This window comes from Zootermopsis nevadensis, unplaced genomic scaffold (assembly GCF_977971745.1).
Source record: "Zootermopsis nevadensis isolate Lab colony 2312 unplaced genomic scaffold, Znev_1.0 Znev_ptg000093l, whole genome shotgun sequence".
Lineage (NCBI taxonomy): Eukaryota > Metazoa > Arthropoda > Insecta > Blattodea > Termopsidae > Zootermopsis > Zootermopsis nevadensis.
The window spans coordinates 151,499-175,948 of NW_028259224.1; the positions used below are offsets into that span (position 1 = coordinate 151,499).

Genomic DNA, 24,450 nt, shown 5'->3' on the forward strand with positions numbered 1-24,450 from the left:
GCATAATGTGTTTTATATTACTAAGAATATTTTATATTAACAAAAATTAAGCAAATAAAGTATTTTTACCTTTGGCATTTACTTCACAGGACCAAATTAATAAGAACCTGAGTTTTTTCTGTGAGTTTCATAATGATTGAGTCTGAGATGTCCGTATCATTACGATATTTAAAGTAGTAATGAAACTTAGAATCCGACATCAAAGTGAGTCCCAATCACTGCCTTACCTTACGTGTAGGTCCTCGACCAAGTGGCGGCTCTCCTGTACCAGCCTGGTGAATACAACACACCATGATCTCTATGAGACTGGTTTCCTGTCAGCCATCCAATGCTTCTTCTGACGGTCCTGGTTCCTCTAGCAGCAAGTCCGTCATACACTCCCAATCCTTCATCATCTCATTTGATTTCAATGAGGGAATCCACCAGATATGCACCATGCTCATGCAGCTGTGGAAAAATTGGTTACAAAACTTATTATAACAAAGATCACTGACTTCAGAAAAATGTTCATTAGTGTGAATTTGCACTAATAAGAAAAACTGAGAACATCAATACAATAAAAGCAGCGCTCTATCAAAATTCTGTGTATTAAAATGACATTAAAGTCTTTAAAAACCAACCAAATACATCCACTTTCATTTAAAAGAAAGAAAAAACAACATAAAAACAGATTCTTGGTACACATATATGACAAGTAATAAATATCCAAGACCTTGAATCATATAACAAACCAATAAATAGCCACGTAATTAATTTGTTGTTAATGGAGGTCTTCAAGGTTATGATTTTATGAGGATTTGTAGGTGGGAACCAATGAGTCATAGGAACATCCTGTCATCACCATCAGCCTTCGAAGATGGGGGCAGTAGGTTGTTCCAAAACATGGTACTCACCTACAAGTCCACACGGCATCACAAAGACCACCCAGGACATGTTTAATATCATAAGAACCCCAATATTATTCTGTTATTTAACGATTCTTTGAGATGCATCTCGCAAGGTCCCAGTATTTTGTTTTGTCTTATCCAGAATGGTCTTGGAACTGAAACGAAAATGAAAGAAACCTATGGGCAGGCTGAGGACATCATAAATGAACCACATGGATGGAACCAGCTTAATCATGCTGAAACAAATATCAAATAAAATTATTACTTCAGGTGTGATAACTCATGCACGTAACTATGGAAAGAATATTTTTTTCTCTACGTGTCAAAGACTAACAATTCCTTATAGCATTTAAGTGAGTCCCTTGTCACCACTCCATAGTGCAGTCTTTGGTTCGAAATAAAGATGGCCTCTAAATATGAAGACTAGTTGTAAATATGTTGAATAAACAGTCATGGACAGTTAAAAATGTCTGGTCCTCCAGTCTTCAAATAAAAGGCCTGCTGTACTAGTCGGAGCATCAATGACAGTATCTACACAGATAACCTAACCTTAAACCTCTCCAAGATCATACCTGTGGCGAGATAAGACTGAGCGAAAGAAGTAAAACTACAATGAACACATTCGCACGCCTTTCCTCTTACATTACACACAAAAAACTATATTAATGTATACATATGTGAACATGTGTGGAGCAAAACAATGAAATACAGTAGGTTAGACTATTCAGCTTACTTCAAATACGACACCCACCAATGTCTTTCGTACATTGTCATATTTTACAACTAATATATGCACACACCACGCACATCTCTTTTAATTTGTATTATAAAAAGCATATGCACAAGATATTAAATAAAATATAAAACAACCCAATATGTGCACTATTTCTCTTTCACTGTCGGCAGACGCACAGAGCAACAGCGCCAACTGGCGGAAAAGATTTAAGTGAGTAGAACTATATCGATGAACATGGTGCTGCCTTCTAGAAGTGATACGGTAAACTTTTTGTTTATAAATGGTAACGGGAAACTAGCAGCATGCTTTCATCAAATAGAATTAGTATTTGTACGGAAAAAACATTATATTTAGGGTATTTTAATATTTTTCAGAACCCACATGTATTTTATTCTGTTGATAAATTTCTATAGTTTATTGTACTTGTATAGTCCACTATATACTAATGTATTTAGTGTAACCTTTTAATATTTTAATGCTAAACATTTATCTTTTGTTTAAAATGAGCCGTTCTTTAAGCTGTACTCACCCGTGTGAGTACAGCTTAAAGAACGTGCAGTCTCTGAAAAGCCCAGGTGCGGCAGACACCGCGTAAGGGAGAGACCGAGACGCGGTCTTACAGAGACCAGAGTCCTGCAGAAGCCGGTTGGTGCAGAACACCGAGGCAGTCAGCAACCGGGCGATATAGAGGCCGAGTCCGTCAGAGACAGGATGTGGCATTCACCGAGGCTGGCATGCATCTCTTGGGGAGAGTTTTGAAAAAAGTTGAAAATTTTCGAAAAATCAAAAAATGCTGGAAAATGTCTGAAAAAGCTCAAAAAACCAAATTTTTTTGAAAAATTTGAAAACATTTTGAAAGTGGAATTTTTCAAAAATTGTATGGTTTGTGCGCGTTTTGGTTAATTTCCTGCATATTTTGATTTTACTAAAATTTTCAAAATTTTGAATTTTTTTTCTTCAAAATTATCCCCACCTGATGCCTTGCAGAACCGGACTCTGTCGGTCTGCTTCTTATGTACTGTGTCTCTGACGAACGCGGTCGTTCCTTCACACGGCCCCTGACGTGCACTCTCTGAAAAGCCCTGGTGCGGCAATTTATCGTCATTTAGTGTAAAAAACAAAAGACTCCCAGTAACCGAAGGTCCTCGCACGTCTTTGTCCTAAAGAGTTGGGTAGATGTCATGAAATGGAAGTATTCATCCCAGTATTACACTCCAAACACCACAAAAAGTTGAAATTTTGAAACGAATACTTAAAAGAAATTCAGATCAATAAAGTAGTAAATCACCTCAGCAGAAGATGTAATTTGGACCGTTACACTGATGGGGGGGGATATTGGGCATCACATAGTTAGAATGTTCCCAGGCAATGCCCGCTAGATCTTCTGGTAAGGATTAAAGCAAGGGTGAAGACGTTAGGGCGATAATTAGTGACAGTTTGGTAGCAGAAACGACGGAAATTTTGAATTTCTTATTACAAAACACTGAAGATATAATTTGGAAAGTTTAGTAATTAATTTGGTCGCATCGGTTGGAGGGAGAGCAAATTTAGATAAATTAAGATAAATGAGAACCATGCAGTGTACGAAGCCGAAGATCGTCTACATAATATTTAAAAACCCAGTCCGTACCGCGAAGAAAACACTACACTTCACCATTACGAAGATCAACTGGTTAACGCTGTTTAAGGAAATAATCGCTGTTTAATCTGATAATTAATTAACCCTTCGAAGCCGAAGCTCGTCTAAATAGCATTTACGAATCCAGTCCGTACCGCGAAGAAAACACAACTCTTCACCATTACGAAAATCAAGTGGTTAACGCGGGTTAAGAGAATAATCGCTGTTTACTCTAAGAATCATAAATAATGTCGAGACTTCAGGTTATCACGGAGGCGAGAGTGAAGATGTGTGTCTTCTGGGATGTTGTGCGTACATTAAACACCTGTAAAACATCGGTCTTTTCCTACGAGTGCCAGGCTACATGACGCAACATCCCACATGACATGTTAGTGATTTACGGTCATCTGAAGTGCGTCTTCGTATGTAAGGAGCGATCGCTATTCAAATTACTTTGTCACTCTATTAATCACTGCCAGCCTGAGTGTGTGACTTTACATTTGTTTGAATTGTACGATTTCATGTGGACGCCTAGCCGGGAGGTGAAAAAATCTACTTACATAAAAGACTTTATCTGTGACTGCAGAACGAGTACAAATTGTGAAATAGCCGTCTAATCCCAGTACCAGTAACTCCGCGAAATAAATGTAAACTTGAAAATTTGTCAAGAAATTCCCCAATATTTAAGGAACTAGAATGTTCATTACAGTGTCCTCAAAAGCCAACCACCGGCCATAACCTGAAACATATAAATTTGCTCCAAGTCCTAATCCTCTTCGATATACTTTAATATTATCCTCTAATATACTGTTCTGTAATACAAGCTGTTTCTTCCATTACCGCCTTCTACCTAAAATTCTGCATACATTTATCACGAGCAGAATTGCGTGCTGCATGTATTGTTTATCTTGTTCTTCTTAACCAGAACTAATAAAAGTTATAATATTTCCAGTCTCTTCATCCAACTTAGGTCCGAATATTCTCAAAAACCTTCAGTCTGTGCCTTTCCTTCACAGACAGACAAAACAACGGATAAAGTTGCAGTTTAAACTTAAATCTTCACATTTCTGGCTAGAAGGTGATGCAGATTCACTCTTAAGTGGCACTGGGACATATCCCAGTTTTATATCCGTCGTTAAAATCCAAGTTCTTCCACCCGCTGTACCTTTATCTCCTGAGCTTTCTTTTACCAGTGTTAACGTGTTTTTAAAGCAAATATAATTTGGTTTAAACCGCCAGTTAAAACAACTGCGTGCACATCCAACCCTCTACACCCCCTCCCCCACCCCCAACGCGGTCACCAAGACACTCAACGACTGTGGTCTGCATTATGTTGCAAGTCACAGGAGTCTTCATAGACCCTGGTTCGTATCCATGTTGATGTTGACTCTATCCTGTCTTCAGAAATGAATTTGACCTTACAATTTCGATCAATTTTCTTTTGACGTGAAAACGTCTTTAAAATCAATGCCCAAATGAGCGACAGTTTCTGTCGAAGTAATTTCAAACTTCATTAACTCGGCTGAAAATAGACATAGCGCCGCCATCTTAGTCTCGCTTTAAAGAGGAAGGATGAAGGTGTGTGCCAGTACCGCTCCGACATTCGTGGCGGCCGGACATCGCGAACTGCGCACGCGCAAAATGAACCCACGATTTTCGACTTTCCGGATTCGACACGTGTCCATAAACGGGATCATATCTCAGACACTAATTATCCGATCCGAGTGAACCAAGTGTTGTTTGAAGAGGGGTGTATATGTTACAACTCATCCCGGGCTCCAAGTGTGTATCTCAAAAACGCACAAAGATACGAGGCTGTGATTTTGAAAAAGTTTGAAAATTTCCCGATTTTCTTAAAATGTCGCGATATATGAGGGTAAAGTACAACCAGAATTACAAAACTCGGTCACGAATGCGTAGAGCACAAAATTCTAAAGAGAATGACACGGAAAATGTCGGGCCCGGACCCCAAACCAACGCGCAGTACTGCCGCGAATATAGGCAACGTAAGCGCGCTCGGACAACTCAGGCGGCATCTGACGAGCCTGGGTCAAGTATGGATGTGGATTTCGTTGCTGATGAGATGGAGAGTGCAGACCGATCGGACCCACTTGGGGCCCAAAATTGGACTTGTACCGGGGCCGACAACTACTTTAAATTTTGTTTAATTTCAATATACTATACACGATTGACGTTTTCACGAAAATAACTGCGGCAGTGTCCGACACTGCCTATCAATTTTTTTCGTTTTCAATTTAAAATGAGAGCTGAATAAGCTGGAGATTTCCAGTTGCATAACAAACGTTGTGAAGGAAAATAATCAATTAGGTTAGTAGAATCATAACATTTTAGTTTAACAACCTGAGTATGGTTATGATAATAAATAATTTAATCTTTGTTCTTCCAGTGCACTGGCTTTAAAATGCCAATTGAGCACATAATTCATGAAGTTTATTATGCAGAAGATATATCTAATAATATACAAGCAATTAATTGGTTTATTAAATCTGCGTGCTAATATTTTATTATTTTTTTTTATTATTATTATTTATTTGACTGCAAATGGGTTTTTACCCGGTGGCAGTGGTCCTACAATAAGACACAACAAAACATAAGACAACAAAAACAATAAGAAACAACAGAACAATGAGACAGAACAAAACAATAAGACACAAAAAAACATAAGACAACAAAAACAATAACAACAGAACAATGAAACAGAACAAAACAATAATACAAAAAACATAAGACAACACAAACAATAACAATAAGAAACAACAGAACAATGAGACACAACAAAACAGTAAGACAAAAAGACATAAGACACAACAAAAACAATAAGACAACAAAACAATGAGACACAAAAAACATAAGGCACAACAAGAACAATAAGACACAACAAAGCAATGAGACACAACAATACAGTAAGACAAAAAGACATGACACAACAAAAACAATGAGACACAAAAAACATAAGGCACAACAAGAACAATAAGACACAACAAAACAACACACCACACTCAAAATAAAACAACTCATAATATTACAAAACCGTATAACCTAAAGTACATAACTTAAAAATTAATACCAACTAGACATAAGTCAGTAACAGTAATGAATCACACGTTTCATCAGGACCTTCTCTTCACTTCACTACACTTATGAAGCCTTCCCATCCTCACCCCAATTTACCCCCCTTCACTGCACCCACCCATCTATTCCCTTTACTTCACCTCATTTATCACTTTCCTAACCTTCTTCCTAAACGTACTTGGTTTACAGGAGAGAGTCCCTAAAACCTCAGCAGGTAGCTGGTTCCAGAGTTGGATGGTCCTATTTACAAAGGAATATTTTCCGATATCTGTTCTTTGTTTTCTGCTCCTAACTTTCCGAATATGATCGACTCTGCTCAGGTAGTATGGCCTTTGCAATCTGTCACCTATAGCTTTCCATGCCCGATCTCCCGTGTACGCCTTGAAGAGAGCACATATTCGTGCTATCTTTCTACGCTGTGCCAGGGTTTCCCAGTTCGAATCGCTCCTGTGATATGCAAATTTACATGCTTTCCTTTGCACCCGTTCTAACGCATTTATCTGCCCCTCCCTGTAAGGATCCCAGCACGCCGCCCCATATTCCAGAATCGGACGCACTAGTGATGTGTAGGCTAGACTTTTAGTGTTACTATTCCCCTTTTTGAGAACACGCATTGTAAAATGAAGTGCCTTCCAGGCTTTCTTCACCGTATAATTTACTTGATCAGCCCAGCTTAAATCGCTGCTTAAGAGAATTCCCAAGTATTTACAACTGCTCACTTCCGGAATTATTTGGTCCCGTAACAAATAGTTTGGTGGTTCCTTCACCCGACTTCTCGTGAAACTAACTGCCTTACTTTTACTTGGGTTAATTTTCATAGCATTTTCAACCGCCCACTCCCCCAGACTGTTCAGACCCATCTGCATCTTTTCTATGTCTTTACTATTTATAATTTTCCTATATATTATACAGTCATCTGCAAAAAGTCTAATAGTCGATTCAATGTTCCTCCAAATATCATTTACGTACGCGAGGAATAGAAGTGGACCCAATACACTCCCTTGCGGTACTCCTGATGTTACTCTGACTTCCTCTGATAATTGCCCTCCTACTCTAACTCTCTGCGTTCGGCCTAAAAGAAATTCTCTTATCCATGCGACTATCCTCGAGTCCACGCCCGATGCCGCGATTTTCATAAGCAGCCGATCGTGAGGAACTAAATCGAAGGCCTTCGAAAAATCGATTATAATCGCGTCTAACCTTCCTCCGTTATCCAGTGTGTCTGCAATGTCCTGACAAACCGTGATTACTTGACTTTCGCATGAATATCCCGGCCTGAACCCATGTTGACCCTCGAATAACCAATTCTTTTCCTCCCAGTTTTTCCTCAGGTAAGATGCTATAACGTGTTCCATTTGTTTGCAGACCACCGATGTTAAACTGACCGGTCTGTAATTTGTGACCAATGATCGATCACCTCCTTTGTAAATAGGAACCACTATGGCTTTTTTCCAGTCCCTTGGTATAGTGGCATTATTAATTGTTACGTCCAATAATCGCGCCAGGTATGGAATCATGGCTTCCCCACCCAGTTTTAGAATTTCCCCAGAAATGCTGTCAGGCCCTATTGATTTGCTTTTTTCCATCCCTGCTAGCCTTTTTCTAATGATTTTAGTACTAATGGCGAAGGGTTCGCCTGAGTTAGCGCATTGTATCTGCGGGATGCTACGCTCGCAGCTTGTTCGTCCTACTAAAAAAATACGCAAAAGATTTTCATAAAAATGTGTGAGTGTGTGTGAGGGGGGGAGGGGGGGGCTAAGCGAGTTTTATTTTGGCTTTCCTACTTTCGTATTGGTCAAATACGACAACTCTGCATGAAGCTTAAATCGAACTTAATCGATTTTCTCCTAAACCGGTCGTCGATTGGTAACTTATAAACCCTTAAAAAAGTTTCATATCAAAGTCTGCAAATTCCACACAAAAAGATTTGTTCTGTGGTGAGCCGGCAGATTTAACAAAAACCAAAAGAAAATTTCGCATCGATATGCGTGAGAGAAAGGCCGATGGTCGCATCAGCGCGTTTTAAAACAGCAAACAAGCACTGAGGGCCTTCAGAATTCGTAAGTAACATTTGAAATTATGGGTTTATATTCGTATGAAGAGAATGTATTAAGTTACGAGGAAAATACAGTTATTATCATTGATTAATTGGAAATAATTAATTACAATGCATAAAATTGTGTCCGTCTTTTCACATTTGCTGGATCATGGAATTGACTGCAGAAAGCGACTAGCGTCGGAAAGCAAGAGCTCGAGACACTTGTTAGGTCAACGACGTGACCCCGAGGATTGTGTCACAAGAAAGGAATGACGAAGTTACGCAACGATCTCGTAACTGCCCAGCGCTCATGGCCAAAGCGGACATGCGGGGGGGGGGGGGGGGGGGGGGGGGGGGCAAACTGAGCGCTAAATAATTCGCTACAATGAATTCGTAATCTGATCTTCATTTGTCCGCATTTGGCTTTCCTCTTCCGTCCGTTAATTGAAATTATTTATCCCACGTGCATAAAACACAAGTACAGGTTTACGTCGGGGATGCGTTCCTGGACGAATCGGTGTAAATTGGAACGATTTTATAATGTAAATCAATGGGAAGTCAATGACACGCGTTCCCAGCACCAAAACATTGACGAGTAAAATAATGGCATTGCATTTAAAGCTCTGAAATAACGTAAATAAAATAAAGGTAATTTAAAAAATATGGCGTGATGAAGGGGCGTGAGTTCTCTGACGAAGTCCCTGGTTCAGGATCGTCATGTTTTTTTAAAAAAGGCGTGTAGTGTGGACTGTCGTGATTTCTTCTTTCATTCTTTCTTTCTTTCTTTCTTTCTTTCTTTCAAAATTTCATGGATGCCACAACACTCCTCTTCGCCCTAGCACAAGAGAAAAAGTTTGCATTTCACAAACAACTTTTACCGATTCATCGATCTCATTGGAGCAAATTCGCGTTAACGAAACTTACGTAAATGCATTTTTTTTATTCAAAATCAGCGATATAAGAATTACGAGATATATTGTAAAACGTTATAAATAATAGTAAAATATATTCTTTTCACTTTTTAGCTTTCTGGTTTCAAAACCGGCGTTATTCTGAATCGGCGCAAATCGAGGGCTACGTGTACGTCCGCCTAATTTGAAGAGAAACGTGACTTTTCCCAAGTCCGTTTGAAACTCGTACAGACACCGCGAAACGCACTTTGTCATAATCCAAAGAATTTATCTGGATTCCCGTTTGCATCCAAAGCACTTTCTGTTAGCGAACATTATCACCGCACTAGTGGCGATGCCGGAAGGGGCGAGGGGGGGGAGACAACAGGATTTTTGTCGCATTCCGTAAAACATTGTTAATCGCCAATCTGACTGCAGCCAACCTGTTTTACTTCCAGAAAGGCCGACTTTAGAAGCTCCAGTTACGTTTCCCAAGACTCAAGTACGATGCCTGGAGTCACTCAGAATCACGTCGTAAACGATGCGTCGCCACGCCAAGCGATGAAAGTCCAGACAGCGCGAAGTTCGTGAAGACCAATTTTATGTCAACGTAAAAACTTTGAAGCCGAAACTACAAGCCAAAATGTATTTCACCTGACCACTCTTAATGTAGGCTCCAATACCAAATTTAGTCTATATCAGTTATGCGGTTTGGGAAATGAAAAACGTGTGGGCCAGATCTAAACCTTACTTTGTGTTTGCGTATTTGGATGGACCCTGCAACATCGGCTATCCTTACTGAAAGATCTCCACGATCAAGAATGCATGGCACCGATCTACACGACATTCATTTTAACCGTGGCCTACTCTGCGCACGGCGTTCTTTGTGCAGTTACTTTATACCTCGACGTATGATTTTGGTCGAGACTGCAAAATTAAGCCATATTAAATTCTGTGTTCAAGGAAAGAAACTGTTAACACTTCCATGTAATTCTACACAACTAGAAAACAGACGCTCGCAGTTTTCGCAATTGAGCAAGGACAAACGATGGTTTAAACTGTACATGTTCTTCGTTACACTCTTTAATAAAATTATTCCCAAATGATGTGTTCGGTTTTCTCGTCATTCTGCACGGACAATTTTCTAGTCCTGATTAAATCCGCGATCGCTTCGAGTTCATTTCAAATAAACATCAATTCATTTGATTCGCCGCTTCATAATCTAGCAGTTGGTACAGCGACGTTAGTTTTTCCGGTCACTTGAATTTCCTGAAAACGCCGAGGAAATTTTGGACAGGCTTTGGCCGGATTCCAATCGTTCAAAGGCTTCTGTCCTGACCTCAAAATCCCGGATGTGGCGGAAGAGAATTCGATACCCACATGAAGTGGGCGAGACCCATTGGAGCGTGTTTCGGCTTCAGCGTCAAATTTCGCTTCAGTGGGCTTCCTTGCCGGCAAAGTGGAAATGGATGCGGGGTGCATGTCGTCTAGTCCAAGCCCAGTTCTCAGTTGTCCTTGAGAGTAATAAAACCGAAACTGTGTGTCGTTAAAAGGTCAACGAAGGTCACGGAACATAAAAATGTTTTCCAGCACAATTTGAGGCTGAGGCCTGCATCACTCACGTGCACTCTGACGTCGAAGGAATCAAACGTTGCGAGAAACAAGCAAGGAGACATGAAACATTCAGTGTTGCCACGCTCTGCGCGACAAACTTTGGTTTCCAGTGAATGCTAATTGTTTTTTTTTAACATGTATTTCCATGCAAACAATCCGAGGACTCGTGAAATGCCGTCATTTGCAGACTTCGCTGTCCGTACAAATCCAAACCTTCCTTGAACACCAGAAAAGGTTACCAGGTGCGAAGTTGCAACAACGTAGTTTCGGCCTCTAAACGGGTGTTTTTCAGGAGACCTCCTTTGCGCTGATTGGTCCACTCACAAAGAGCGATATATGCCCGTATTGCCCGTGCACATGTCCAACGCTTTGTTTCTCTCGCCTTCACAAAGAATTGCGATCAGTCGTATTCTGGGACTCTCTTTCAAAATGCCTACCCCCGATAACGGAGACCTTCAGCCAGAATTATCCAGATGGATCTCCTTTGTCCTGACCCTCAGCCAAACAAAAATCCCGTTTTTACGCACAAATTTCGCGAGCCTTCCTGACGCCACGTTCCAAAGAAACACGACGCCTGAATTTCTACATACTCGCGAACTTTGTCATTTTAAGAGCTGAGAAACGCGAGAATTTTCCAGCAAGGAAATGGAGATCAGAGATTGAGGGCGTCGTTTATTCTAGACGCCTAGGCATTGGTAAATGATCTGTGTCGTCATAAAGGATCGAATTCGCGCAGTCATTACTGTTTTGATGTCCATTACCTCGAACGCGCATGCGCACATCCAGCACATATCTCGTGTTCGTAACAACACCAGAATATTGAGTGCGAACGTGCCGCAAATTAACCCTGATAAATCCCCGTGATATCGGAACCACAGCAGTGATTTACCTGCCAGAGGGGAACAATTTATCAGAGAGATGTCAGGCGGAGACTGGAGGGTCACAGATTGGCAAAGTAGAGAGCGAATTCACTTCTGCGTTCGCTAACGCAGTTCATCAACGACTTAAGTAGCGCTATTTGAAACCACGAATTTTCTCAGACACGTCTGTTCAGAACACAAAATTACGCGTACACAAAATCTGTACTGCATAATGAGATTAACGGCTTCATTCGGAAAAACTTCCGGTCTCCGTTACATTAATCAACAAGTCAGGAAATTCAGGAGGTATATTAACAGCAAAGTTGCATTATCTGAATCTCGCGTTCGATCTCCAACTGAGTCCGTGTTGAGCCAAATAAGATCCGTGGCTGAAACTCAGCGACTCTCAAAGTTTTATTACAGATATCCGGTTTTAAGAGCAGAACATTTAAGGGATAACATAATGAACCATGTTTATATGAATAAATGGTAAACTTTTGGAGATAAAACTCTTCTAAGTACGTGTTTATTTTTTTTTGGGGGGGGGGGGAGGTTACGTCTGCTTGTCTACAGCCAGTTTCAAATCACGATGCCAATTAACAACAAATATCGGAAACACAAAAAAGAAGACCTGACTTCTAGCCTCGCCAGTGAAAACGCGAATGAATGATACTGACGATGCTTTCTGCTCGTTAACAAAAGCTTGCTGGATCGCGCGTGCTTTACGGCCTTCGAGTAAGACGATCGACGATTTCGGAACCCATTTCCAGTTGCTTCGGCATGAGTAACAGAAGAGAATTCTGCACTTGAGCAAACTGCAGGTGAACAGTTTAAAACAGAATTTTTGCAAATGCGACACGTGCGTGTATATTCTAAGAAGCCCGTAAAATCCCATCAGACATGCAAGGATCTTAGTTTGCGAGTGTTAAATAATGTCTTGACGTTCCACATGGAACGAGACAAATTAGTTTAATCGACAGTCAGGGAATGCGCTTCTGAAACCTTATCTTCCGGCATCTCATGGACCATAATTTATCTGTCGTCTTCTTCGGAACTTCGTCTCTTAAACTGGCTTGGGCCTGTGAGGAATAAATCAGCAGGAGGTCGGAGACTACTACAAAATAACGAGGTCCCTAATTTTATTAAGATGACGAAATAAATGATAATTAGACGGAGAATTAGTTAGAAACCATGAGAAAATCCTATTCGTAAAACCAGAAGGGGACAGACCAACTGGAACACTCTGACGCTGACGTCAGATCACATGAAAATGATATTAAAGAAGCTGGATGGGAATTCTCAGCGTACTTTTGTGAGCGAAGTCACAGGCCTTGAACTACCTTAGTGACCACAAGAAGGACTTTTCTCGTTTTGTCCTCAGTCCACATCCTCGATTTAATAACAATAAAAAAAGGGCACTATTTGGAGAGAAATACGAATTTCATGAAACTGGACAGAGCTACAAATGAATCCAAGTTCGCGTCAGTAAGGACATTGGTACGCGGCCATTAACGCACACGGGGGCAGGATCGTGTTTTGTTTTATGATTTGAAGTTCTCCTTCGTAACACAGGCACAAGATAAAATGGACGAGGTTTCGTAATTTCGTCCCAGTAGCAATAATTTCAGAATCAATTACTTTGATGAGTAGCATTTATGTATCTACTTATTGTAAGATTTGGGCAAATAAACTCGGCTCATTTCAATGAATGTCCTTCGTTTTTCATATGAGGGTCACTGGCATCCGCTAGCAGGAATCACATTTCTCTTAAGCTCGAAGCTTCAGTCGAGCTCCCACGTTTACGAATTACGACCGTCTTAAAAGGCTCTGAATTCTTATCGCTTCAAACGCCTGCGCCTGCGGAAAACTACGTGAAGTGCTGCGTGTTGCCTGTACTTCAAGTGCAGGAGCAGTGGATGTTCTCATACATTCAAATGCAATCTCCTTATGTCTGTGGGTTACGGCGTATTCGAGTTAGGCACTGATTTGCGACTCGGAAAAGAGCAAATTCTATTTTTCGCACTCACGTCGTTCGAACGGGTACGAATTATTCCCAAGCGTCGCGAACAGACGCTCAACCGGCCTCAGCGCCTGGGGCACGCTCTAGCGGGTTTGCTGTGACATCGGCGAATTACCTCGGCGTCTGAGGAAATTGAAGTTTTAGCGCCGGGGAGGGGAGGGGGTGGATGTACGCCGCTCGTCTCGAAGCTGACGTTTCTCTGGCGTCTAAGCAAATAACTGAGTACGAAAATTGGAAATTTCTTTTTCGCGTTGCATAAAGTAAGAATCAGCAATGGACGAGGAGGATGGACCAGTTCAAGCACTGAGGATCAACACAATTTAAGTTAATTCCACATTAATTTACTCTAACACTGATGCATTGTTTATTCATTACGTGGCTCTGATAGGGCAGATTCCCTTTTATAGGCGTAATGAGAATCCAGTGAATCGACTTATCGATATTGATTCATTCGATGAGAGGAGGATGGACCAGTTCAAGCACCGAGGATCAACACACATTCAGAACCGGGGGATGCCACAGCAATCTCATTCTGTGTCTCGCATACGAGAGCAATGCCATTTTCAGTGAGACTTTCAGTTAGGACCCAAATGGAACAGACGATGAGAGATGGAATTCTCGAATATTCCAAGTCATGCCACTTAAATCCACTCACGATTATGACGATATTCAGGGAAAGGCTCCCCGCATCTTCGTAGACGAACGCTGTGTGAACCGGGCTACGAACCCAGACCAATCACGCTACGCTCCGATGGCCGAGCTGCTGCATCGACTCCGTGGATGTTTTTCGGCTTATCCGGTGCTCTTTTCACGTTGTTTTGAATCCCGATTCCAGGAAATACGTACACGGCTCTCCTATTTGAGCAGCACGTCTCAAGAAGTCCTTAGGGTTGTACAAAGCTTTGTCATTTCTCATCGAGAAGCCAGACGGACGATGCAAATAAGATTAATCAAGCCAGTGGCGCTAGTAATTTCCTCGCCTGAGCGAACGCGAGATGCAGGAAGGCTTGTTGGTGAAGGCCATTAACCTGGATAGAGATTCTTCGATAGGACGCAAACTTAGGGATCTGGCCCCGTACCTAGCCCGGAATAATATTCTGAAGAGTCTGTGTAATAAGAATTATCCGTACTGAACTTGAAAACCGAGTCATTGTCTCCACTCACGCATCTCACCAACTTTTATCGCGCTAAGAAAGGTCGAAACGCTGTGGTTACGCAAAATCCACTGCCACCAAACCCACAGAAATGGCCGGAGCTGCTCCCCAAGACTGAAAAGTGGTTTAATGGAACAGTATCTCAAGCTACGGGCCACAGGCCCAAAGAGCGAATGTGCGATCTACCACGGCCAGATCTTTGCTAAATTCTGATCTGAATCAGTGGATGAGTGCCCTCCTATCGATTTAAAATCAAGGCCAACGAAAGAAATCCGAAGAGACAAACCTAACTAAACGACTTCGTTTGGGCAAGGCATGACCTCGACACAGCTGCAGAGTTTGGAAAATCTTCTTACTATAAAAATTTGTGATTTTCGTTGTCTTCAGGAAATGACGTCTTCAAACAATGTCAACAGATATTTGTTTATACTCTGCATTGTTGTGTTGGTATAGAAACACAACAATGCCGAGTAAACAAATAACGCTTCACAACAAAGAAATCAAAAAATACCAAGCCAGTCGCATTATCACTGCTCTACAAGCAGCACATCGTCTCCGAACAGCGACAGAAAACTATTTAAGAAATGGAGAAAAGTGAGAGAAGGTAATCTGATACTGATAAGAATACTCATTCAAGTCAAACTGCTTACGAAAACTGACGTCTCTGTGTTTAAATTATATTTAGGCGATAAATACAATGAAAGGAAGGGGTTAAAAGACTTGAGTAAGACACAAAACTAACCACCCCTTTGGGGGGGGGGGGTTAGTTTAGTTTTTTACTCAAGATTTTAACAAATTAATATACAAAAACCTCAGAATTTTAAATTTTAAAAAGAAATGCAAAACTTGCTTTACGTATAGATTACAGATATACATAAAGCTTAAAAAATTTCAGCAGAGATGAAAGCATCTACGGAATAGTAAGAGTGAGTGAAGAGGTAATATTTCAATGCAGGCTTGAATACCTTTATATAATAACTAAGACTTTTAACTGTTGGTGGAAGATTATTAAATAACTTGATACCTGTATGGTAGACTCCTTTTTGATATTTAGTAAGGTTAGGATTTGGCACATAGAGATCATGTTTCCATCTTGTATTTAAATTATGTACATCTGTATTTATTTTAAATTTATCTAAGTTTTCCACCACACATGACAGACAGCAGAGTATAAATTCACTTGCAAGTGGAAGTATATTAAATTTACGAAATAATTTTCTACAAGATACCCTGCTGTTGACACCGGCCATTATTCTAATTAATTTGTTTTGCATGTAAAAAGTTGTCAGTGGAACCATAGTTCCGGATAATTTGACGTAATTACGTCACACCTGCTTTACATTCGAGTAAAGTTTGATTAAGACATTGCTTATTTAAATTGAATTAGTTACGCTTAAGATGGGTCTGTGGTAGATGAATGTAATGTAATGTAATGTAAGGTAACTATGTAGGTAACCATTGTTGTTTATTTGTTGATAAACAGATGACGTTTCCCAGGTAACATATCAATGAAGTTTGACGTTTTCCAGGTAACATATCAATGAAGTTTGACGTTTCCCAGGTAACATATCAATGAAGTTTGACGTTTCCCAGGTAACATAACAATGGTTATGTTACCTAAGAAACTAATTGCTACGTGATCTGTTTACTCGTCATTGTTGTGTTACATTACCGCCGTCAACAATCCGCTTTCGTTATTGCTGAAAGAACTGAGCTGTGAATCGGCTGTAGAATAAGTGCGTCGTAGAATAGATAATTTTGTGCTGGTAAAAACGTTTTAGAATATCACAGGTACTTATCTTATGTAAGAATTATTACATTACATTACATTATAGAGACGTATTTACGTCAGATTCTCCGGAACCGTGGTTCATCTGTCAACATTTCATATCTTATATTTCTGAATCTGTAGTATTACAGAATCTGAAAATCGTGTACAATGAACACAGAAAAATACGACCTTGAACACATCCGTATGTGTTTTGTATTGTTCACTGAGGTGAACTCTAGAAACTGTGATGGTAAATAACTGTTGGGTGTGTTATAGCTTCATTGCTTAATTTAATTAATAGTAATATAAAAGTGATTTATATATTTTCAATTGTGTGTCTTTTAGATCCCGGTGACAGAAGGTGACGTCTTCAAACAATGTCAACAGATATTTGTTTATACTCTGCATTGTTGTGTTGGTATAGAAACACAACAATGCCAAGTAAACAAATAACGTAATAAATAAACAAATACAAAGCCAGTCGCATTATCACTGCTCTACAAGCAGCACATCGTCTCCGAACAGCGACAGAAAACTATTTAAGAAATGAAGAAAAGTGAGAGAAGACGTACTAACACCAACAAGGTAATCTGATACTGATAAGAATACTCATTCGAGTCAAACTGCTTACGAAAACTGACGCCTCTGTGTTTAAATTATATTTAGGCGATAAATACAATGAAAGGAAGGGGTTAAAAGACTTGAGTAAGACACAAAACTAACCACCCCTTTGGGGGGGGGGTTAGTTTAGTTTTTTACTCAAGATTTTAACAAATTAATATACAAAAACCTCAGAATTTTAAATTTTAAAAAGAAATGCAAAACTTGCTTTACGTATAGATTACAGATATACATAAAGCTTAAAAAATTTCAGCAGAGATGAAAGCATCTACGGAATAGTAAGAGTGAGTGAAGAGGTAATATTTCAATGCAGGCTTGAATACCTTTATATAATAACTAAGACTTTTAACTGTTGGTGGAAGATTATTAAATAACTTGATACCTGTATGGTAGACTCCTTTTTGATATTTAGTAAGGTTAGGATTTGGCACATAGAGATCATGTTTCCATCTTGTATTTAAATTATGTACATCTGTATTTATTTTAAATTTATCTAAGTTTTCCACCACACATGACAGACAGCAGAGTATAAATTCACTTGCAAGTGGAAGTATATTAAATTTACGAAATAATTTTCTACAAGATACCCTGCTGTTGACACCGGCCATTATTCTAATTAATTTGTTTTGCATGTAAAAAGTTGTCAGTGGAACCATAGTTCCGGATAATTTGACGTAATTACGTCACACCTGCTTTACATTCGAGTAAAGTTTGATTAAGACATTGCTTATTTAAATTGAATTAGTTACGCTTAAGATGGGTCTGTGGTAGATGAATGTAATGTAATGTAATGTAAGGTAACTATGTAGGTAACCATTGTTGTTTATTTGTTGATAAACAGATGACGTTTCCCAGGTAACATATCAATGAAGTTTGACGTTTTCCAGGTAACATATCAATGAAGTTTGACGTTTCCCAGGTAACATATCAATGAAGTTTGACGTTTCCCAGGTAACATAACAATGGTTATGTTACCTAAGAAACTAATTGCTACGTGATCTGTTTACTCGTCATTGTTGTGTTACATTACCGCCGTCAACAATCCGCTTTCGTTATTGCTGAAAGAACTGAGCTGTGAATCGGCTGTAGAATAAGTGCGTCGTAGAATAGATAATTTTGTGCTGGTAAAAACGTTTTAGAATATCACAGGTACTTATCTTATGTAAGAATTATTACATTACATTACATTATAGAGACGTATTTACGTCAGATTCTCCGGAACCGTGGTTCATCTGTCAACATTTCATATCTTATATTTCTGAATCTGTAGTATTACAGAATCTGAAAATCGTGTACAATGAACACAGAAAAATACGACCTTGAACACATCCGTATGTGTTTTGTATTGTTCACTGAGGTGAACTCTAGAAACTGTGATGGTAAATAACTGTTGGGTGTGTTATAGCTTCATTGCTTAATTTAATTAATAGTAATATAAAAGTGATTTATATATTTTCAATTGTGTGTCTTTTAGATCCCGGTGACAGAAGGTGACGTCTTCAAACAATGTCAACAGATATTTGTTTATACTCTGCATTGTTGTGTTGGTATAGAAACACAACAATGCCAAGTAAACAAATAACGTAATAAATAAACAAATACAAAGCCAGTCGCATTATCACTGCTCTACAAGCAGCACATCGTCTCCGAACAGCGACAGAAAACTATTTAAGAAATGAAGAAAAGTGAGAGAAGGTAATCTGATACTGATAAGAATACTCATTCAAGTCAAACTGCTTACGAAAACTGACGCCTCTGTGTTTAAATTATATTTAGGCGATAAATACAATGAAAGGAAGGGGTTAAAAGACTTGAGTAAGACACAAAACTAACCACCCCTTTGGGGGGGGGTTAGTTTAGTTTTTTACTCAAGATTTTAACAAATTAATATACAAAAACCTCAGAATTTTAAATTTTAAAAAGAAATGCAAAACTTGCTTTACGTATAGATTACAGATATACATAAAGCTTAAAAAATTTCAGCAGAGATGAAAGCATCTACGGAATAGTAAGAGTGAGTGAAGAGGTAATATTTCAATGCAGGCTTGAATACCTTTATATAATAACTAAGACTTTTAACTGTTGGTGGAAGATTATTAAATAACTTGATACCTGTATGGTAGACTCCTTTTTGATATTTAGTAAGGTTAGGATTTGGCACATAGAGATCATGTTTCCATCTTGTATTTAAATTATGTACATCTGTATTTATTTTAAATTTATCTAAGTTTTCCACCACACATGACAGACAGCACAGTATAAATTCACTTGCAAGTGGAAGTATATTAAATTTACGAAATAATTTTCTACAAGATACCCTGCTTTTGACACCGGCCATTATTCTAATTAATTTGTTTTGCATGTAAAAAGTTGTCAGTGGAACCATGGTTCCGGATAATTTGACGTAATTACGTCACACCTGCTTTACATTCGAGTAAAGTTTGATTAAGACATTGCTTATTTAAATTGAATTAGTTACGCTTAAGATGGGTCTGTGGTAGATGAATGTAATGTAATGTAATGTAAGGTAACTATGTAGGTAACCATTGTTGTTTATTTGTTGATAAACAGATGACGTTTCCCAGGTAACATATCAATGAAGTTTGACGTTTCCCAGGTAACATATCAATGAAGTTTGACGTTTCCCAGGTAACATAACAATGGTTATGTTACCTAAGAAACTAATTGCTACGTGATCTGTTTACTCGTCATTGTTGTGTTACATTACCGCCGTCAACAATCCGCTTTCGTTACTGCTGAAAGAACTGAGCTGTGAATCGGCTGTAGAATAAGTGCGTCGTAGAATAGATAATTTTGTGCTGGTAAAAACGTTTTAGAATATCACAGGTACTTATCTTATGTAAGAATTATTACATTACATTACATTATAGAGACGTATTTACGTCAGATTCTCCGGAACCGTGGTTCATCTGTCAACATTTCATATCTTATATTTCTGAATCTGTAGTATTACAGAATCTGAAAATCGTGTACAATGAACACAGAAAAATACGACCTTGAACACATCCGTATGTGTTTTGTATTGTTCACTGAGGTGAACTCTAGAAACTGTGATGGTAAATAACTGTTGGGTGTGTTATAGCTTCATTGCTTAATTTAATTAATAGTAATATAAAAGTGATTTATATATTTTCAATTGTGTGTCTTTTAGATCCCGGTGACAGAAGGTGACGTCTTCAAACAATGTCAACAGATATTTGTTTATACTCTGCATTGTTGTGTTGGTATAGAAACACAACAATGCCAAGTAAACAAATAACGTAATAAATAAACAAATACAAAGCCAGTCGCATTATCACTGCTCTACAAGCAGCACATCGTCTCCGAACAGCGACAGAAAACTATTTAAGAAATGAAGAAAAGTGAGAGAAGACGTACTAACACCAACAAGGTAATCTGATACTGATAAGAATACTCATTCGAGTCAAACTGCTTACGAAAACTGACGCCTCTGTGTTTAAATTATATTTAGGCGATAAATACAATGAAAGGAAGGGGTTAAAAGACTTGAGTAAGACACAAAACTAACCACCCCTTTGGGGGGGGGGTTAGTTTAGTTTTTTACTCAAGATTTTAACAAATTAATATACAAAAACCTCAGAATTTTAAATTTTAAAAAGAAATGCAAAACTTGCTTTACGTATAGATTACAGATATACATAAAGCTTAAAAAATTTCAGCAGAGATGAAAGCATCTACGGAATAGTAAGAGTGAGTGAAGAGGTAATATTTCAATGCAGGCTTGAATACCTTTATATAATAACTAAGACTTTTAACTGTTGGTGGAAGATTATTAAATAACTTGATACCTGTATGGTAGACTCCTTTTTGATATTTAGTAAGGTTAGGATTTGGCACATAGAGATCATGTTTCCATCTTGTATTTAAATTATGTACATCTGTATTTATTTTAAATTTATCTAAGTTTTCCACCACACATGACAGACAGCAGAGTATAAATTCACTTGCAAGTGGAAGTATATTAAATTTACGAAATAATTTTCTACAAGATACCCTGCTTTTGACACCGGCCATTATTCTAATTAATTTGTTTTGCATGTAAAAAGTTGTCAGTGGAACCATGGTTCCGGATAATTTGACGTAATTACGTCACACCTGCTTTACATTCGAGTAAAGTTTGATTAAGACATTGCTTATTTAAATTGAATTAGTTACGCTTAAGATGGGTCTGTGGTAGATGAATGTAATGTAATGTAATGTAAGGTAACTATGTAGGTAACCATTGTTGTTTATTTGTTGATAAACAGATGACGTTTCCCAGGTAACATATCAATGAAGTTTGACGTTTCCCAGGTAACATATCAATGAAGTTTGACGTTTCCCAGGTAATATAACAATGAAGTTATGTTATCTAAGAAACTAATTGTTACGTGATCTCTTTACTCGGCATTGTTGTGTTACATTACCGCCGTCAACAATCCGCTTTCGTTATTGCGGAAAGCGCTGAGCTGTGAATCGGCTGTAGAATAAGTGCGTCGTAGAATAGATAATTTTGTGCTGGTAAAAACGTTTTAGAATATCACAGGTACTTATCTTATGTAAGAATTATTACATTACATTACATTATAGAGACGTATTTACGTCAGATTCTCCGGAACCGTAGTTCCTCTTTCAACATTTCATATCTTACATTTATGAATCTGTAGTATTACGGAATCTGAAAATCGTGTACAATGAACACAGAAAAATACAAACTCAAATTTTAGAACCTTGAACACATTCGTACGTGTTTTGTATTGTTCACTGAGGTGAACTCTAGAAACTCTAATGGTAAATAACTGATGGATGTGTTATAGCTTCATTGCTTAATTTAATTAACAGTAATATAAAGTGATTTATATATTTTCAATTGTGTCTGTCTTTTAGATACCGGTGACAGAAGGTGACAGAAGGTGACGTCTTCAAACAATGTCAACAGATATTTGTTTATACTCTGCATTGTTGTATTGGTATAGAAACACAACAATGCCGAGTAAACAAATACCAAGCCAGTCGCATTATCACTGCTCCAGAAGCAGCACATCGTCTCCGAACAGCGACAGAAAACTATTTAAGAAATGGAGAAAAGTGAGAGAAGGTAATCTGATACTGATAATAATACTCATTCGAGTCATACTGCGCATTCAGGGGTTAAAACACTTGAATGAGACACTAATCTAACCCTTCCGAATGGGTGTTAGTTTAGTGTCTTACTCAATGGAGAACTTCATACTTATGATTCAATTTAACATTTTAGAGTGATTAATTCAAGGAGTATGAGATGGTTGAGACATGTACCGCACAAAATTTAACAGATTCAATTGACTTTAGGTAGGTGGATGATCTGAACACGACAATGAACCTTAAGAGTTCCATAATATAAAGCAATAATTTTGACGTAAATACGTCTACACGGAAGGGTCATTCGGCGAAAAAGTGTAACGGAGATGTGTAAGATCCGTATCCGTAACGTCGTGTTTTTTTATTTCAGTCGTAGCAGACATGTAATCCAGGGCGAGCCTCAGCTACTGGGCGGGCGACAGGTGGCGGATAGTGAATGTCCATCAGATATGAGGGTTAGCTGCGAATAAGGGGCAGTCCCGGACCGAGGCGGCAAGACCGGAGAGCGTGGGAGCGTAGCTGGTGGCAGGCTACACCCAGTGAAGGTCCTGCGACCTGGCGAATAAGTGCTGCCCCCACTGCCTTGTGGGTAGGGGAGGAATCCCCAAAGGCTAAGGGAAGGAAAACCCTGACAGAAAACCAAGGGTAGAAGGGGCTGCATAGGGATAGAGAAACCAATCATTCTAAGGGAAAGAACCCGGAATAAAAACTTCTGGAGGACGGGGGGGGGGGGGGGGGGGGGGGTTGCACATCGGACTACCAACCCAATTCTGGAAGAAGCTCACACACTGAAAGGGCCGTAGTGCTAGAGAAGAAGAGGTTGGAGCAGAAGCGCACATGTAATGAAGAAATTCGAAACATTCATTTTGTTTGTATGTATTCTTCCTTTGTGTGTGTCTGCGTGCGCGCGCGAGCGTTTGGGTGTGTGTATGTGGCGTGGGGCGTGGGGCGTGTGGGGCCTGGTGTCCTGTCGTGTTGTATCGTGTGGGTTGGTGTGTTGTGTGGTGTGTTCTGCAGTCGTGTCGCGTCGTGTCGTGTCGTGTGCTGTCGTGTCGTGTGGTGTACTGTGGTGTGGGCCGACACCACACGACACGACTGCACACGACACGACGCCACACGACACGACGCCACACGACACGACATGACACGACACGACACGACACTACACGACACGACACGATACGACACGACACGACGCCACACGACACGACGCCACACGACACGACGCCACACGACACGACACGACACGACACACCACGCGACACGTCAGCACACCACACGACACGACACTACACGACTGCAGAACACACCACACAACACACCAAACCACACGATACAACACGACAGGACACCAGGCCCCACACGCCCCACGCCCCACGCCACATACACACACCCAAACGCTCGCGCGCGCACGCAGACACACACAAAGGAAGAATACATACAAACAAAATGAATGTTTCGAATTTCTTCATTACATGTCCTTCTTCTTCTTCTTTACCACTACGGCCCTTTCAGTGTGTCAGCTTCTTCCAGAATTGGGTTCTTAGCCCGATGTCCAACCCCCATAGTCCTCCAGAAGTTTTTACTCAGGATTCTTTCCCTTAGAAGGATTGGTTTCTCTATTCCTATGCAGCCCCTTCAACCCTTGGTTTTCTGTCAGGGTTTTCCTTCCCTGTTTTAAAGAAGTAATTGTTTTGTTTGTTTGTTTGTTCCGAAATGTAAATCGATCAATCGATAAGGAACATGAATGATATTTTATTATCTTAATTATAATAAATTTTAAATAAAATTATATTGTGATCAGACGGATTAAGATAAATAATTGATATAATTGTTTTATTTCCATTGTCATAAATATTGTACAGATTTCTTCCAATTTTGGGCTGTGGTCTCCAGAAACCAAGTTTTATTGCTGGAGAGTGGCCATGTTTGAAGAATATTCAGATTTCATATTTGTTAGAATGTGGAACAGGAAATCTACCTTTTAGTTTTTAGTTTTCATTTTT

At 39.3% G+C, this 24,450-nt stretch overlaps 1 protein-coding gene and 1 long non-coding RNA gene across 21 annotated transcripts in view; one reads left to right on the forward strand and one right to left on the reverse strand.

Moving 5' to 3' along the window:
- Window positions 1-227: 227 nt before the first annotated feature.
- The window catches only part of LOC147870838 (uncharacterized), a 144,517-nt gene continuing 120,294 nt past the window's right edge, over window positions 228-24,450 (reverse strand). For 6 of the 16 annotated variants that reach the window (XR_015533129.1, XR_015533130.1, XR_015533128.1 and 3 more), the window contains 2 exons: window positions 894-1,042; window positions 309-447 (listed from right to left, as the gene is read on the reverse strand). Coding sequence is in view for 6 of the 16 variants with exons in the window: in XM_087341821.1 (XP_087197947.1) it covers window positions 967-1,123 (157 nt within the window). In the remaining 10 variants the exon portion in view is untranslated. Of the gene's footprint in view, window positions 448-893; window positions 1,124-1,620; window positions 2,147-24,450 lie in introns of those variants that run through there. The other 10 variants (XR_015533124.1, XM_087341829.1, XM_087341824.1 and 7 more) reach the window with 6 other exon arrangements.
- On the forward strand, window positions 15,301-23,172 carry LOC147870839 (uncharacterized). Of its 5 annotated transcripts, none has more exons than XR_015533137.1 (6): window positions 15,301-15,514; window positions 17,027-17,266; window positions 18,777-18,997; window positions 20,475-20,714; window positions 22,211-22,421; window positions 22,815-23,172. It is a non-coding gene; the product is annotated as an uncharacterized LOC147870839 (long non-coding RNA). The 5 variants fall into 5 exon arrangements; XR_015533138.1 differs by lacking the exon at window positions 15,301-15,514 and adding an exon at window positions 16,543-16,701; XR_015533139.1 differs by lacking the exons at window positions 15,301-15,514; window positions 17,027-17,266 and adding an exon at window positions 18,318-18,451.